Genomic DNA, 16,022 nt, shown 5'->3' with positions numbered 1-16,022 from the left:
TCTTGAAAAAATTTTGACCACTAAAATAATTTATTTTTATCAAAATATTAAAAAAATCTAAATAAGTGATTCATGTTATATTATAATATTAAATATCTTAATTTATATTAGTCTCTTGTTTTTTTATTTATATTTTTATTTATTTATACAATGATTCATTTTATTTATTTATATAATTAGGTAAATGACCCGTCTAACCGCTTGCTCACGAGTTGGATGAATCAATCTATATCAACAAATCTTGTTAAAGAAATTAAATTTAAAAAGTTTTTTTTTAAAATTCTGACCTACGTGGGCCAAATCTAAGTGGGTAACTGAGTTGACCGGGCCTGACCACGGTGCTTGATACAACTGGAGAGGTGAGTAGCTAGTCAAGGTTTCATGGTTTGATTACCTGAGAAGGAAGAATGGGCTGGTCAGCAAAATGGAACATCGAATCGACTAAGGCATCCAAAAGTTTGACTGAAGCATTTTTCATAATTTGGGAAACATCAAGTTGCAAGGAAAGTTGCTTCAACTCTTTCAGTAATGGCTGCATGCTAAAAAACATCCACAATATCAGCTATCTTAAATCAAGTTCTAACAAACAAAACATGCTTGATATATAGAGTAAATATGATCATAGAACCAATTAGTATGTTCTTGAACTGGTGGATTAAACAAGAGTTAAGGAAATTAGCATTTGATCCACATGCCTTAATTTAGAGTGACGAAGAGAAACTAGAATATATTACTTTCCTTGTAAGATGAAGACAAACTAGTCTTAAAACGATCAATGTTTTGGAAGAGAGAAGGCCTCCTCTGTGCAGAGCAATTCACATGAAAAGCCATTGTTGATGTAGTCGTCATCCTTACATAGTCTTCCCTCAATGATAGCTTAGCTAGGTATGCACAACTGATCTTGTACCGATGTATAGGTTTATAAGCGTTCAGGGCCTTAATTGTAGATATTATTAACATCAACTTGTGCACATCAGCTTACCTGGAGCCCACGTGCTGTCGCTACAATGTGTATTTGTGTGTTCATATTAAGAGGGAGATGGAGTGCCAAGGAAGGTCCTCAATTAACATAAAAATTGATAAAACTAAATTTAATAAGCCTAAAAAACCCTAAGAATCATCCTTCCTTAAAGCTCAATCAAAGGAATAAGCATCCTCCTGTGACACATCAAAAAGAATAATGTTTTCACCATTAATCATGTCCGAAAAATAATTTTTTTTATTAAGCTCATACAAACTTAGTCTCTTTTTAGCTATTTAAAAAACAACTCATCTTTTATAAATCTAGTTTAAAGAAAAAGCTCAATTTTTATAAATTTAGTTAATTTTTTTTATACCTTTTAGATGTATAAATTTTTTAAAAAAATTCATTATATTTTCATCAAATAGATGTATAAATTTTTAAAAAAAATTCATTATATTTTCATCAAATAATAATATAAATATAAAAAATATTTATTTCTCATTAATTGTTATTAAGATAAAATTATACTCTAAACATTTCTCTTTATAAAAAAAAAAATTTGTCAACTATAAATATATCATAAGACCTTCATAACCAAGATTTACAATATTTATTTTCTATTAAATATATATTTTTAAAATATCTCTTTCTATAATATTTTTTTTTTAAATAATATTTATTTAAATATTAGAAAATCCTCGCCTCTATTAAATAAAACTTTTTACAAGTATCAGTCATAAGTCATTTTAACCTACCAACAAAGAATGGATAAAATTTTTAAAATCAAATGATTAATCAATTATCTAACATAAAAACTCTATTCTTATATTACTTGGATTTTTTTTATACTAGAACTAGTTATGTACTTTAACTCGAGCTTATATATTCATGCAATTAGCCAATTGAAAATGTGAAATGTCAATGGTTAGATCAAAGGTTCCAGGCAATGAGAATCAAATAAAAATCAACCTTACACGTTATACTAATATTCAACTTTTTTTAAATAATTTTAAGATCGGGAAAACAAAAAACTATACAAGGAACACCCAAAGAAAACAATCTTTTTTAGCAAAATAATGACCAAAAGAAAAAAATTAACTCGTAAACTTAAAAAACAATAATTTAAAACGCACATAGCCACCTTTGTTTGGTTGTAGAGAAAACAAATACTATGAGACTTTGCCATCAATTAAGTCCAAAACATTTAAAAAAAAAAACAATTGTGTTGCATCTGTCAGCTATCAAATAAAGCATAGATCTTTCTTCTGGTCACCTATTTTCCCATCATTCTCTAAACTGGGTGCTGCATCTTTATCCATTTTAGATGTATTAGACTCAACAGGAACAATATGAGCTATAGTGCTAGGCTCTGCATTCCTTGGGAGTGTTATATTAGGTGGCGAATCCAATGGGTGCAATTCTAGCATCCGAGGCTCCTATATTTTCTGATATGGAGGTGACGTCTTCGCGAGAAAGGCTTCTTTCCTATCTTGTGGAGCAGATCCATTACCAAAACTAATTACAGGTTCCAGCGTGGAATTTTCATTTCGATCTATCGACTGTTCAGGTTTAGACTCCTTTCCATGTTTGTCTGTTCCAGAGGACTTGTTCAAGCCACTGATTCCTTCTGATACAACACCATTATGTACATATGAGGTGGAGTTCCTATTGGTATCTGCCAACTGCTATGGTGAAGACTCCTTTCCACGGCTATCTATTAGAGAAGACTCATTCAAGCCTCTGCTTCTTTCTGGTACAACATCATTATTTACATTTGCAGGGGTTTCTGTTCCATGACTATTGTCAATCTCTTGAGCTCTGTCAGGGGAGATAGCAGTGGTATTCAAACCATTTGATTGAGTTGTGTTACTAACCATCTCTGGTGTTGATGAGGCAGCATGAGTTAACAAGTTACTATTTCCTGCTCCTAGATCTTTCTGAGCAGAAGACAACGATGATATAATATTGCCATTAGGCAATTCAAAATGTTGGAATGTTAAAACCACAGCTACTGCCAGTCCTATAAACCATAGCAATTTCCAGATTTCGATTGTAAAGGGATATCGAAATTCATTGCCCATTGGAAAACTACTCTATTGAAATCCAGCTGCCTTTCAATACAAATATTATCCCTGCACCCTGCATAGCATTTCCAATCCTTCACTTCAATAAAGATAAAGTACATTTTACGAACATAGATGAACTTAAAGCCTAGACCCTAACTCCTCATATACAGCTAGTCCTCAAATTTATTGTGATAAATGTGATTGAAATGCAGCTGGATTGTTTGCATAAATTGAAGATAGTTCTACTACGATAATGCACAAAGAAATAAGCTGAAGCAACAAGCAAATCACACAGGTTTATCAACAATGAGCACAGACTCAAAAATTAAATTAAAACATTAACTAAAAATTAATAAGCTGGACAATCTATATTTAATGCAACCAATTTCCACAAGAAACAACAGAGTTAAAAAGGCTAAACGCATTTTACAGAAGACAAAGCCTGTAGAGACAAGAACAAAATACCAAGTAATAAAATACTCAAAAAGAAGGAAATCCCAACTCCTGGAAAAAAGAGAAAGAAAAAACAAAATCCCCCAATAAAGCACACACTAATCATTAATACTTCTCTTCCCTTCCAAACAAGCATGATCCAACAGTGTTTGACTTCACACAAATCCCAGAAAGAAAGAAAATTTCCCTAGGAAACATCATAATCGCCAAAGCAAAACAAAACCAACATGCAATATATACACTAAAAAGGAAAATCAATTTAATCACCAATGACCACACGTATCTCTTTCTTTCTTTCCTAACAAGAAGAAGTCAACACAACATTCACACAAACCCCGTATCAAAATTCTACCATGATAGTCAAAACAAATCAAAACCAGCATTCAAAATCACTATAATCCTAAAATTTACCAGAAACATAAGCAGAGACTTGTTAGCTTCTTCAGCAATACATGCTAGCTCTCTGCTTACAAAGGGAAAAAAAAGCAGCGGAAGAAAGGAGAAGTCTATTCTTTGTTTTCTGTCCCAATCAGTCTAACAAGTTATTTTTGTTGGAGGGTAAATAAAGCCAGTTGTTAAAACAATAATTCAGATTCCATGTTTCTTTATTGTCCTTTCTTATACTCCCTTCTTAATACCCACTTAACAATTCTCCAATCCAAAAGCAAAATTTAAGAGAAAAACCAACAACCCATTTGTCCAAATTGGACAATAAATACAACACCCAAAACAAATCTCGTAAACTAAATAAACAAGAAAATAAAATAAAAACAAAACCCAAAAAAATATTTAAAGAAAGGAAGTACCTTGAGACCAACTAGCAGAGCCATGGGCACGGTGAATTACATTGCGAGAGCAAGAGAGAGGTCTTAATTGGCTTAGTGAACGACCATCATCTCTGTCAGTCCCCATAATTTAATTCACCCTCACAAAAAAACCAATCACAAAGTTCCCTTTTTTTTATTACAGAATATTGAAAAAACAAAATAAATAAAATAATAAGATTGAAACTTTTTAACAGTAAGCGAGTGTATAAATGAGAAAACAGGATTTTAATTTGAAGATTGCAAACAAAGATGCAGAATTGGGGAATTAGGGTTTAACAATTTGGGTTTTGGTTTAAGTTTTAGGCTAGACTGGAATGATAGTGGATCTTAATTGGGGTTTGGAGACAGGTCCAGTGGACAGGTAGACGGCCCGAGTTGCTTTTTGAAGATTTTGATTTTCTTTTTCTTTTTAAGAAACAGTATTTGTTATCCTGTATTAAAGATTTAATATTGAATTGTCAACAGATGTGATGTGATGCTGATTAAAGTAAAATATTTAAAAAATTATTTAATTTGATTTGATTTTATAAATCGGAAATTAAAAAATTAAACTAAAAAAATTGAATTAAATCAAAATCAAGTTTTGATTTGATTTTATAAATCTGAAATTAAAAAATTAAACTAAAAAAAATTGAATTAAATCAAAATCAAGTTTATTAAAAAATTAAAATAAATTTAAAAAACAATATAATTTTTGTTTTTAATATAAAATAAAAGAACCAACCAAAATTAAACCAAATAAATAAAACTAAAATTAGTTGATTAGGTTTTAATTTTTAATATGAAATAATGAATCAAAATTGATCGATATATTTTATAAGTTTTTTATTTTTTAAATAAAAATTAAATTAAATTGAAAATAATTACCCTTACTTTGAGCTGTGTATGTTGGACTCGTATGAGAAATATTTGGGTAGTTATGAATGATATATATAGAAAAGATTTTGATCTATGCATAGTAATTAGTAAACTTAAATAAAAAATATTTTAATTATTATAAAAAATAATAAATTAATTTGATAACCTATCAACTAGGTCCAAGAATGAATCTTACTTTGTTTTCAAAACTAAATCGTTGGATGGCTACCAATTAAAATCTTTAAAACCCTTCATAACTAAAAGTTTTTGGAATAAAAAAATTAAGAAATAAAAAGAATTAACAATGTTTTTTAAATTTACAAGCACGATCCACCAAAAGTACTGAATCAAAATTCTACAGCCCATTCAATCATTTTCTTTTCTTGTCAAGGCGACAATGGAGAGAAGCGAACCTACCAAATAAACAACGAGTGCATGAGCACCTTCCCTTGTTGTTCTATACGAGAAGGGCTGAACTTGCGAAGTTCTACAGTTTAGCAAGAAAAATATAAAAAATAAATAACTTTTTTAAAAAAATATTTTAAAATAGAAAAACAAACTCAATCCTATCCTAGGTACAAACTTGCATCACGGACCACGGCATGATCAGAAACCGGTCCCCATGCTCCCTAAAGTCCCAGAAAAAAGAGTACCATTGCTGAATTATTAGGTGAGGCTCCTGCCGCTAAAGGCCAGCGCTTGACGCCAAATCAGGAGTCACATCTGGCAGGTGTTTAGCATGGCTGCCCAAAAAACACACTGCTCCTGCTGGTTACGTGCAAAACACTGTATGTGTCTGTGGGTTCACTCTCTGGAAAGCGACGGGGGAGCAACTTTCTCATTAGGGCTCAGGCGAGACGGCTCATCATCAATCTTATGCCAAATTTCTTTCGACCAACATTTTATCTCAAGTTCGTCACTCCGACAACAACATTTTTCTTCAAGATAATATTTTTATTTCAAAATGAAAATCATCAGTTCGATGCTTATTAGTCTAATAGCAATTTTCTTTCAAGAAAACCATCATTCCAATGGCATATTTCCTTTCAAGAAGGCATTTTCAAGTGAAACCTTCGATGATGATGTGATTATTTTTTTTCAAATAATTTGTGTTTTGATTTTGTTTTTATTTACTGTTGGTGTATCTTATTTTATATATAAAAATACTTGACCTACCTCATGATTAGTATATAAATTAACAATACATCAATTTAATCAAAACTAGAAGATTTATTGACACATGTTTGTTTTATTATATTTGAATGACTACTCTCATCTGGATCAAATAGATGAATATTTTAAACTTGCTTTTACAGTAGGGTACTTGGCACATGAATGAATTCCTTGTTCATTAAGAAGCGAAGAACTATCTTTTTAATTCTATATACAAAACTTTTAGTAGCAAAAACAGACAAAAAGGAAACTGAACATGATCCGAAACAAAGTCATCAATCATCATTGACAAACTAAAATTCTAACATGTAACCACTAACTCTCAGTGAGCCTCGCTCGAAATCCTATCCGCTGAAACGCGCGTGGACTCGTGCAAAAACCTGCAAGAACAAACGAAGTCAGCCCTGTGGTAGCAGCCCAGAGAAAGCGAAGGAAAACAACAGAAGAACAACCAGGTAAAAATATTTTCACTCTGCTATTCATCACCACACCAATCTTATTTCATTACTTATCCAGTTTCAATCATCAAACCATAATTATTGTTTAAATAAAGTACTGGTTGTTGGCTGGGAAAACAACATAATACTTAAGAAAGGAATATAAGAAAGGACAATAAAGAAACATGGAATCTGAATTATTGTTTTAACAACTGGCTTTATTTACCCTCCAACAAAAATAACTTGTTAGACTGATTGGGACAGAAAACAAAGAAAAGACTTCTGCTTTCTTCCTTTGCTTTTTTTTTCCCTTTGTAAGCAGAGAGCTAGCATGTATTGCTGAAGAAGCTAACAAGTCTCTGCTTATGTTTCTGGTAAATTTTAGGATTATAGTGATTTTGAATGCTGGTTTTGATTTGTTTTGACTATCATGGTAGAATTTTGATACGGGGTTTGTGTGAATGTTGTGTTGACTTCTTCTTGTTAGGAAAGAAAGAAAGAGATACGTGTAGTCATTGGTGATTAAATTGATTTTCCTTTTTAGTGTATATATTGCATGTTGGTTTTGTTTTGCTTTGGCGATTATGATGTTTCCTAGGGAAATTTTCTTTCTTTCTGGGATTTGTGTGAAGTCAAACACTGTTGGATCATGCTTGTTTGGAAGGGAAGAGAAGTATTAATGATTAGTGTGTGCTTTATGGGATTTTGTTTTTTCTTTCTCCTTTTTCCAGGAGTTGGGATTTCCTTCTCTTTGAGTATTTTATTACTTGGTATTTTGTGGGCAATGAATTTCGATATCCCTTTACAATCGAAATCTGGAAATTGCTATGGTTTATAGGACTGGCAGTAGCTGTGGTTTTAACATTCCAACATTTTGAATTGCCTAATGGCAATATTATATCATCGTTGTCTTCTGCTCAGAAAGATCTAGGAGCAGGAAATAGTAACTTGTTAACTCATGCTGCCTCATCAACACCAGAGATGGTTAGTAACACAACTCAATCAAATGGTTTGAATACCACTGCTATCTCCCCTGACAGAGCTCAAGAGATTGACAGTAGTCATGGAACAGAAACCCCTGTAAATGTAAATAATGATGTTGTACCAGAAAGAAGCAGAGGCTTGAATGAGTCTTCTCTAATAGATAGCCGTGGAAAGGAGTCTTCACCAGAGCAGTTGGTAGATACCAATACGAACTCCACCTCATATGTACATAATGGTGTTGTATCAGAAGGAATCAGTGGCTTGAACAAGTCTTCTGGAATAGACAACCATGGAAAGGAGTCTAAACCTGAACAGTTGTTAGATCGAAATGAAAATTCCACGCTGGACCCTGTCAACAGTTTGGGTAATGGACCTGCTCCACAAGAGACCGAAAGAAGCCTTTCTCGCGAAGACGCCACCTCCATATCAGAAAATATAGGAGCCTCGGATGCTAGAATTGCACCTATTGCGCCAGAATTGCTGCCAGTGGATTCGCCACCTAATACAACACTCCCAAGGAATGTAGAGCCTAGCACCATAGCTCATATTGTTCCTGTTGAGTCCAATACATCTAAGGTGGATAAAGATGCAGCACCCAGTTTAGAGAATGATGGGAAAACAGGGGACCAGAAGAAAGATCTTACTTTATTGCACAATAACCCTTCTGTGACTTCTTTTCCAGAATTGAAGAAAGAACCTCAGACACCATCCCTGGAAGTGGTTTCAATTTCTGAGATGAAAAATTTGCAGCTTCAAAGATGGTCTTCTCCCAATTCAAGAGTATGTATAAACTTATGCTCTGAATTGTGTCACGGATTAACTTTTATGAGGCAGTTGCATAAACTTTTCTGTTCTATGTACCAATTTGTTTGTAGAGACCACGATGGCCTTCAGTAGTTGACCAAGAACTGCAAAATGCAAAATCACAGATTCAGAATGCACCTATTGTAGAGAATGATCCGGTGCTCTATGCTCCTCTATATTGGAATATCTCCATGTTCAAAAAGTAAGCTTATTAAAATTTGAAACTTTTCCTTCTGCTCTAAACACACGTTCACATGCAATTTGTTCAATTGCTTAAAGATAGATGCAAGAGTAGGCTAGCTGCTTATGCATGATAATAGAATTAAGTGTAGCTGAAGCAAAAGCATTCAAGAGAAGAGAATTATATAGTAAAAGTTTGCAATATCTGACTGTAGGAGCTATGAATTAATGGAGGACATCCTGAAAGTGTATATTTACAAGGAAGGAGAAATGCCTGTATTTCATCAGCCCCTGCTCAGGGGGATATATGCTTCTGAGGGATGGTTCATGAAATTGCTAGAGGGTAACAAAAAATTTGTTACAAAAGACTCCAAAAAAGCCCACCTGTTTTACTTACCTTTCAGTTCTCGATACTTGGAGATAAGATTGTACGTTCCTGATTCACACAGTCATAAGAACCTCATAGCATATCTGAAGAACTACTTGGATATGATCTCGGAAAAATATCCTTTTTGGAACAGAACTCAAGGTGCAGATCATTTTCTTGCTGCTTGCCATGACTGGGTATGCTCTTCTTGATTCCTTTAGATTTACAATTTTACATTTGAATGAATTTTGGGACTTTTTGAGTCTTCCAACATTTGGAACATTTCATCTCCTTCAGTGTTATGTCTGGTAATTTTTTTTGGTTATTATATTTTCTTATGTGAAAGTTTAGTTATTGCCATGTCATGTTTCTCTTCCGCATTATCGAGTGATGACCAGTGAAATTTTCTTGGATTTTTTTTTTTCTCATTACTTCTGGTGTTTGTGATGGTAGTGTATTTATATCTTAAATACTGGATATGCTAGTTGAAAATCTGTGTAGAAAACTGAAATGATTTTCAGTTTTTAGCAAATCCTAATTGCTTCAACATTGTTGTCTTTTATCTCAGGCACCGTCTGAAACTAGACAGCATATGGCCAATTGCATCAGGGCCCTTTGCAATTCTGATGCTAAAGAAGATTTCGTTTTTGGAAAAGATGCTTCTCTTCCGGAGACATACGTGCTCACCCCAGAGAATCCTCTAAGAGATCTTGGAGGCAAGCCTGCTTCCAAGAGATCAATCTTGGCTTTCTTTGCAGGTAGCATGCATGGCTATCTACGGCCAATTCTGTTACAGCACTGGGAAAATAAAGATCCTGACATGAAAATATTTGGTAGATTGCCTAAGGTAAAGGGCAGAGGCAAAATGAACTACGCTCGGTACATGAAGAGCAGCAAGTACTGTATCTGTGCAAAAGGTTACGAAGTCAATAGTCCACGAGTTGTAGAGGCCATTTTCTATGAGTGTGTTCCCGTGATTATATCTGACAATTTTGTGCCTCCATTTTTGGAGGTTTTGAACTGGGAATCCTTTGCTGTTTTTGTCTTGGAGAAGGACATTCCGAACTTGAAGAAAATACTCCTTTCAATCCCGGCGAAGAAGTATCGAAGAATGCAGACGAGGGTCAAAAGGGTACAACAGCATTTTCTTTGGCATGCTAGACCTGTGAAATATGATGTCTTTCATATGATACTCCACTCAATCTGGTACAACAGAGTTTTCCAGATGCAGCCAAGATAACACAAAAAAGGAAGGCAGATATAGATGTTCTTCTCATTGGAAGTAGTCTGAAAAAAAAACCCTTGTGGAGAAAGTGAAAAATGGTTTGCCTGGACAGGTGGAAATAGATGCATTTTGATCTTTCATTGTTATTAAATTTGATTTTTTCTATGGACATATTTTGGCAAAATAAAGTTGGTTTGCTGTATTTACCTCACCTTTCCTTTTTTGTAAAGGGTTCTTCAAATTCACTCACTTAAATATGTATCTGATCTTCCATTGACATCTGATAATTCCAGTCCGAATTCCTTCTGCTCAATGTGCTTTCTACGTTTGAAATAAAACAAGCAAATGATGGTGAGAAGAGAGTGGTGTAGATAGTGATAAAGGTGTTAGTGTTATGCAATGCAAAGATCGTAAAATTATTTAGTCAAATAGTAATGGTTGGGATCACACGTCTATGATAACTTCTACCTATCTCCATAATTTTTTATGTTTTGGATTTTATCAAACCAATTGTTGGATTTAATATCTTGATCACACCAGTCATCTTTGATAACTTTCAAGCAAATTCGTTCTCAAAAATAGCTTGTTTATATTATCTTCCATGAGTAAATTTGGAATTTAAAATGTTGAATATTGAATTAATCAATATAAAATGTTATATGCCTGTTCTATATAGTTAGTTTATTAAATCCAAGGTTGATTAATGTATGATTAATCCATACTATAGTTACTTTATTAAATCCAAGGTGATGTATGATTAAGCTATACCATAGCTAGTTTATTAAATCCAAGGTTGATTAATGTATGATTAATCCATACTATAGTTACTTTATTAAATCCAAGGTGATGTATGATTAAGCTATACCATAGCTAGTTTATTAAATCCAAGGTTGATTAATGTATGATTAATCCATACTATAGTTACTTTATTAAATCCAAGGTGATGTATGATTAAGCTATACCATAGCTAGTTTATTAAATCCAAGGTTGATTAATGTATGATTAATCCATACCAGAATTCTAACAAAACTCCAAAAGCCTTTCCTTTAACCTTCCCAAGTATTAATCTTAGCCGATAAATATTAAAAAATAAAAAATAAAAGATCATCTCCACCCTTAAAACTTTGGTCATGGTATTCCAATAACCTCTCTTCTGTTAAGATGTATTTCTTCATTTTCTATGCGTTTCTTGAGAAACAGAATCTAAGCGAAAACGCTGATGGCCCCACCTAGCAAAGTATAGCATAGCATAACAGCAAATACCTATGTCATTCTTTTCCCACTAGCTCAAAAGCCACAACTTGTGCCTCAAAAGACTCAAAAACACAATCACCATTGACTGACCGAGTCAGCTTCCAGTGATCTCTTCCTTCTTCTTGTTCATGTACGTCTGATATCTTCAAATCTGCATATTCCCTTTTATGTATGGATTTATTATGTCGGCTAATTTCTTTAACATGATCTGTTGGAATTAGACAATGCCTTTTCATTTCACCTTTCGGATGTTGTCGGTGGCACCTCATTTTTTTCTTCTTCTTTCTTTATTGAAATTCTTCTTCTGATGTATTTATTTTCTATTACTTTTCCTCTGCTGATGATGTCCTGTTTAGGTTTGGTTGCTAGTTACATGATTTAGATTTGTGTTTCTCATTTACTTTAGTTTGTTTCACTGCTGTAAACTACATGTAGTTGACACTTGACAGTATTGATGGAAGATATGCAAGTAGTTTTATCTCAAGTGCAATGCTGTATTCAGTTTGCTTGCCATGTCTTGGTGATGACTGATGGCGTGATTCCACCAGATATAATCAATAAAGTTCTGGGAATATTGCATAAATTTCTGAAGATCTAGTTATACTTTTCTGTCTTTTTTTTTTTTGAATTATTTCATTTTGAGCTTTTGAAAGGGAAAAATCATCTAGGGATCGGTAATTTGCATCTTTTTAGAATCATGTATTCAAACTTTGGCGTGCTAGGTTTTCTGGGAGGCTATGGCGATTTATTTGAATATTGAATTCAAATAAATGTAGTAGAAAGAAAAACTAAAAAAAAAATAAAGACGAAGTAATGCTTAGGATAAATGGCGATTCTGTGGTGTTATGCAGATAAGAGGACTTGGAGTCTTATCTGTGGAAAATCTTTTAGCTTAATTTCAAATTATAAATTTAGGTTCTAGCTCATCATATCATATTTTTCAATATCAATGCCAAGATGTTTTTGCTTTGGCTCTAAGATTGGCATTTATTTTCTGAAAGAATTAGCATTTGATATAGTGTTTGCAATTTTCGTACTACAGCTTGGAGCTTCTGCGGTGCTGACAGAACTTATTTTGGTGACCCTTTTGTTTGGATCAGAAATCCTTTAAGGTTCATGGATCAAGGATATCAGCATTTGTGCCTTGCGAAAGCAAGGAGATTGCTTTTTCTAGTGGGAGCAACAGTTGCTATAGTTATAGTGGTTCAATATCTTGAATTTCCATCTAGTAGAGTTTTAGTCTCTCTTTTCTCTGCCGTCAACACTAGAAGCTTCATGTCCAGAAATTCATCGACAGGTTTGGAAGTGCTAGGTAACATGACACTTTCAAATGGTTTAAACACAACTAACACAGGTATACTTCATGAGACAACAGATAGTGATGAAGCCTCAGATGACAAGAAAGAAACAGCCGAAGTTAGCAAATCAGAAGAAAAGGAAGGAAGTCCAAATAATACTAATGAATCGGAAAGGAAAAGAGGCTCAAGTGACAGTTTTGGGTTAGTTTCAAATGAAACTACATCAGATGATCTTGCAAACCAAGACAAAAATTCCACGTTAAATACAATTAATGGCTCTGAAGAAAAGAAGGCTATGGCACCTGATGCTTCCTATATAAATGTTGATAAAGACATTGCTCCAATATCAGGAAGAAACAGAAGCTCGGATGCTGACCCTGGATACCCATCATCTGCACCAACAATGATGAATACATTCTCTAATAAAACATTTTCAACTGATGAAAATTCGAGTCCAATGATTTTTGAGAGTTCAAACACCTCTTCAGTGAGAAAAGATACTGCAGGAGCACTTAAAAGAGATGAGAATTCCATGTCTACAAGTGGTTCTTTCTCATCCAAAGTTACAGCAGCAAAGAGGAAAACATCCAAGAAACCACCATCCAGAGTAATCTCAATATATCAGATGAATGAATTGCTTCGACAGAGTCATGCTTCATCCTCTTCAGTGGTATGTAATAATGTCCAATCCAAATTTTGATCAAGGGACAACACTAAGCTCTATACCAGATTTTTTACTAATACCCCTTCACCATTCTGTTTTCAGAGACCACTGTGGCCTTCAGGAGTTGACCAGGAAATGCTATTTGCAAAATCACAGATTGAGAATGCATCCTTAGTAAAGAATGAAAGTAGACTTTATGCACCTATATATCGCAATGTTTCCATGTTTAGGAGGTATACTTTTCGTAGATATATTATATGTTGACAGAATTTTCATCCCTCCATTTCTGTAATTGTTTTTACCAGAAATGAACATCATACATTTTGAATTCCATGCCATGCTAGTGTAGAAAAGCATAAACTGGGGCACTGGGGGAGATGGATAATCATGAACATAGTATATATCATGATTAGGAGATCCTCTCAAGGTAGTGGCAGTTTTATGACTTGAGAGTTATGGTGGCATCTTTACCAATAGATGGTAGAAAAGCTGTTGTGTCCTTGTAATCCCATGGATATCGTTCAGCATTGTCTAGAAATGTGTCTGTTTATTATAAGTTTGCTTATATGAAGAAACTATTTCAACTACTTTCTGGGACTACACGTTTGCAGTGGCGTTTTTATGCTCAGACCACATTAGTTAGTGTTTCTCATAGTATTTGAGGAATTCTGATGTCAGTTTTCACTGGCAGGAGTTATGAACTAATGGAGAAGATGCTCAGAGTTTATGTCTACCAGGATGGTGAAAAACCCATCTTCCATCAGCCAATACTTGATGGAATATATGCGTCAGAAGGATGGTTTATGAAGCATATGGAAGCTAATGAAAATTTTGTTACTAAAGACCCTGGAAAAGCTCATTTATTTTACCTTCCTTTCAGCTCAAGACTTCTTGAGTTAACACTTTATGTTCGACACTCACACAGCCGTACAAACCTTATCGAATACATGAGAAATTATGCAGGTACGATAGCAGCAAAATATCATTTCTGGAACAGAACTGGTGGAGCAGATCATTTTGTTGCTGCGTGCCATGATTGGGTATGCTTTTCTGCCTAATTTTATGTCATCTTCTTTTTGGGTTCTCCCTAAGCTTTTTGTGTTACATATTAAATGCGGAGTTCATTAAATTTCTTGGCAATTTTTCCTTGCTCCAAAGAAAATTGTCTGAATTCTTGATTTTATGGTTTATTTTGGCAAACCAGCTCTTTTCTATCGAGAAACATTAACAATAACCTAAAGTGATGATACCAAGAATGAAATGAAATGGTTTCATCCCATGATAAGTGGTGCATGAAACACCCAATTATATCTATTGTAGCGCTCTGCCTGTGGTATTGAAAGCGTAAAGTGTAATAAAATGCCATTTTTTCAGGCACCTGCTGAAACTAGGGGGCCTTTGCTCAATTGCATCAGAGCCCTCTGTAATGCTGATATTGAAGTAGGCTTCAGCATTGGGAAAGATGTGTCCCTTCCAGAAACATATGTGCGCTCAGCTCAGAATCCTCTCAAAAATTTGGAAGGCAACCCTCCCTCCCAAAGACCTATCCTTGCTTTCTTTGCAGGTAACATGCATGGCTATGTGAGACCAGTTCTTTTGGATTACTGGGGCAACAAAGATCCTGATATGAAAATATTTGGTCCTATGCCTCATGTCAAGGGTAATGCAAACTACATTCAACACATGAAGAACAGCAAGTTCTGCATTTGTCCGAGAGGTCACGAAGTGAACAGCCCACGAATTGTGGAGGCTATATTCTACGAGTGTGTTCCAGTTATAATATCTGATAACTTTGTGCCTCCATTTTTCGAGGTTTTAGATTGGGAATCCTTTGCTGTGATTGTCTTGGAGAAAGATATCCCAAATTTGAAGAATATACTTGTTTCAATACCAGAAGAGAAGTATATAGAGATGCATAAGAGAGTGAAGAAGGTACAGCAGCATTTTCTTTGGCATTCTAAGCCTGAGAAGTATGATTTATTTCATATGATTCTCCACTCAGTTTGGTACAATAGAATTTTTCGAATAAGACCTGCTTAAGTCTTGCATGGTAATTATATAACCTGGAATGGTTTCTCTTTTTAGTCTAGCTTGAGGTGAGTCAAGCATCTGGTTGTCGGAGCCTAAAATCCATCGCCTTACGCAGCCATACCCCGCTGCTTCTGTGCCTTATACCTCCTCTGATTAGACAAGTGTTGTCATCTCTGTCCACATACACAAAACTGCAGTTTTCGCAGCATCAGCTCGTACAGTTTCAGCCAGTTTTCACTCGGTATTAGAATTTAAGCTTGGAGAACTAAAAAGCTCTCTGTGATATCACGCTAACCCAACCTAAATGCATACTTATTCGACTCGATGATTCACCGACTCAGAGCCTAGTCCATGCTGATTAAGAACATAAAATATTTTTTGAAGTAAATTTTTGTATTTTCAAAATAGTAAATATAAAAAATATTATAAGATCCTTA

General features: G+C 34.2%; 2 protein-coding genes across 3 annotated transcripts; both read left to right on the top strand.

Moving 5' to 3' along the window:
* Positions 1 to 7,362: 7,362 nt before the first annotated feature.
* LOC105122414 (probable glycosyltransferase At5g03795) lies at positions 7,363 to 10,651 on the top strand. The gene is made up of 5 exons (XM_011021505.1): positions 7,363 to 7,451; positions 7,510 to 8,542; positions 8,638 to 8,768; positions 8,962 to 9,310; positions 9,682 to 10,651. The coding sequence occupies exons 1-5, from the start codon at positions 7,363 to 7,365 to the stop codon at positions 10,351 to 10,353; spliced, it is 2,274 nt and encodes a 757-aa protein (XP_011019807.1). The 3' UTR covers positions 10,354 to 10,651.
* A 756-nt stretch (positions 10,652 to 11,407) lies between these two features.
* LOC105122287 (probable glycosyltransferase At5g03795) lies at positions 11,408 to 15,729 on the top strand. Of its 2 annotated transcripts, none has more exons than XM_011021320.1 (5): positions 11,408 to 11,722; positions 12,696 to 13,560; positions 13,657 to 13,787; positions 14,246 to 14,594; positions 14,929 to 15,729. In XM_011021320.1, the coding sequence occupies exons 2-5, from the start codon at positions 12,709 to 12,711 to the stop codon at positions 15,592 to 15,594; spliced, it is 1,998 nt and encodes a 665-aa protein (XP_011019622.1). In that variant the 5' UTR covers positions 11,408 to 11,722; positions 12,696 to 12,708; the 3' UTR covers positions 15,595 to 15,729. The 2 variants fall into 2 exon arrangements, with proteins under 2 accessions (XP_011019622.1, XP_011019621.1); XM_011021319.1 differs by having other exon boundaries at positions 11,409 to 11,722; positions 12,693 to 13,560.
* Positions 15,730 to 16,022: the final 293 nt, after the last annotated feature.

The sequence above is a fragment of the Populus euphratica genome, unplaced genomic scaffold (genome assembly GCF_000495115.2).
Source record: "Populus euphratica unplaced genomic scaffold, PopEup_1.0 scaffold19.1, whole genome shotgun sequence".
In the NCBI taxonomy this organism is placed as follows: Eukaryota; Viridiplantae; Streptophyta; class Magnoliopsida; order Malpighiales; family Salicaceae; genus Populus; species Populus euphratica.
The sequence above is the reverse complement of the archived record's forward strand: the minus strand, read 5'-3'. Positions and strand labels throughout refer to the sequence as shown.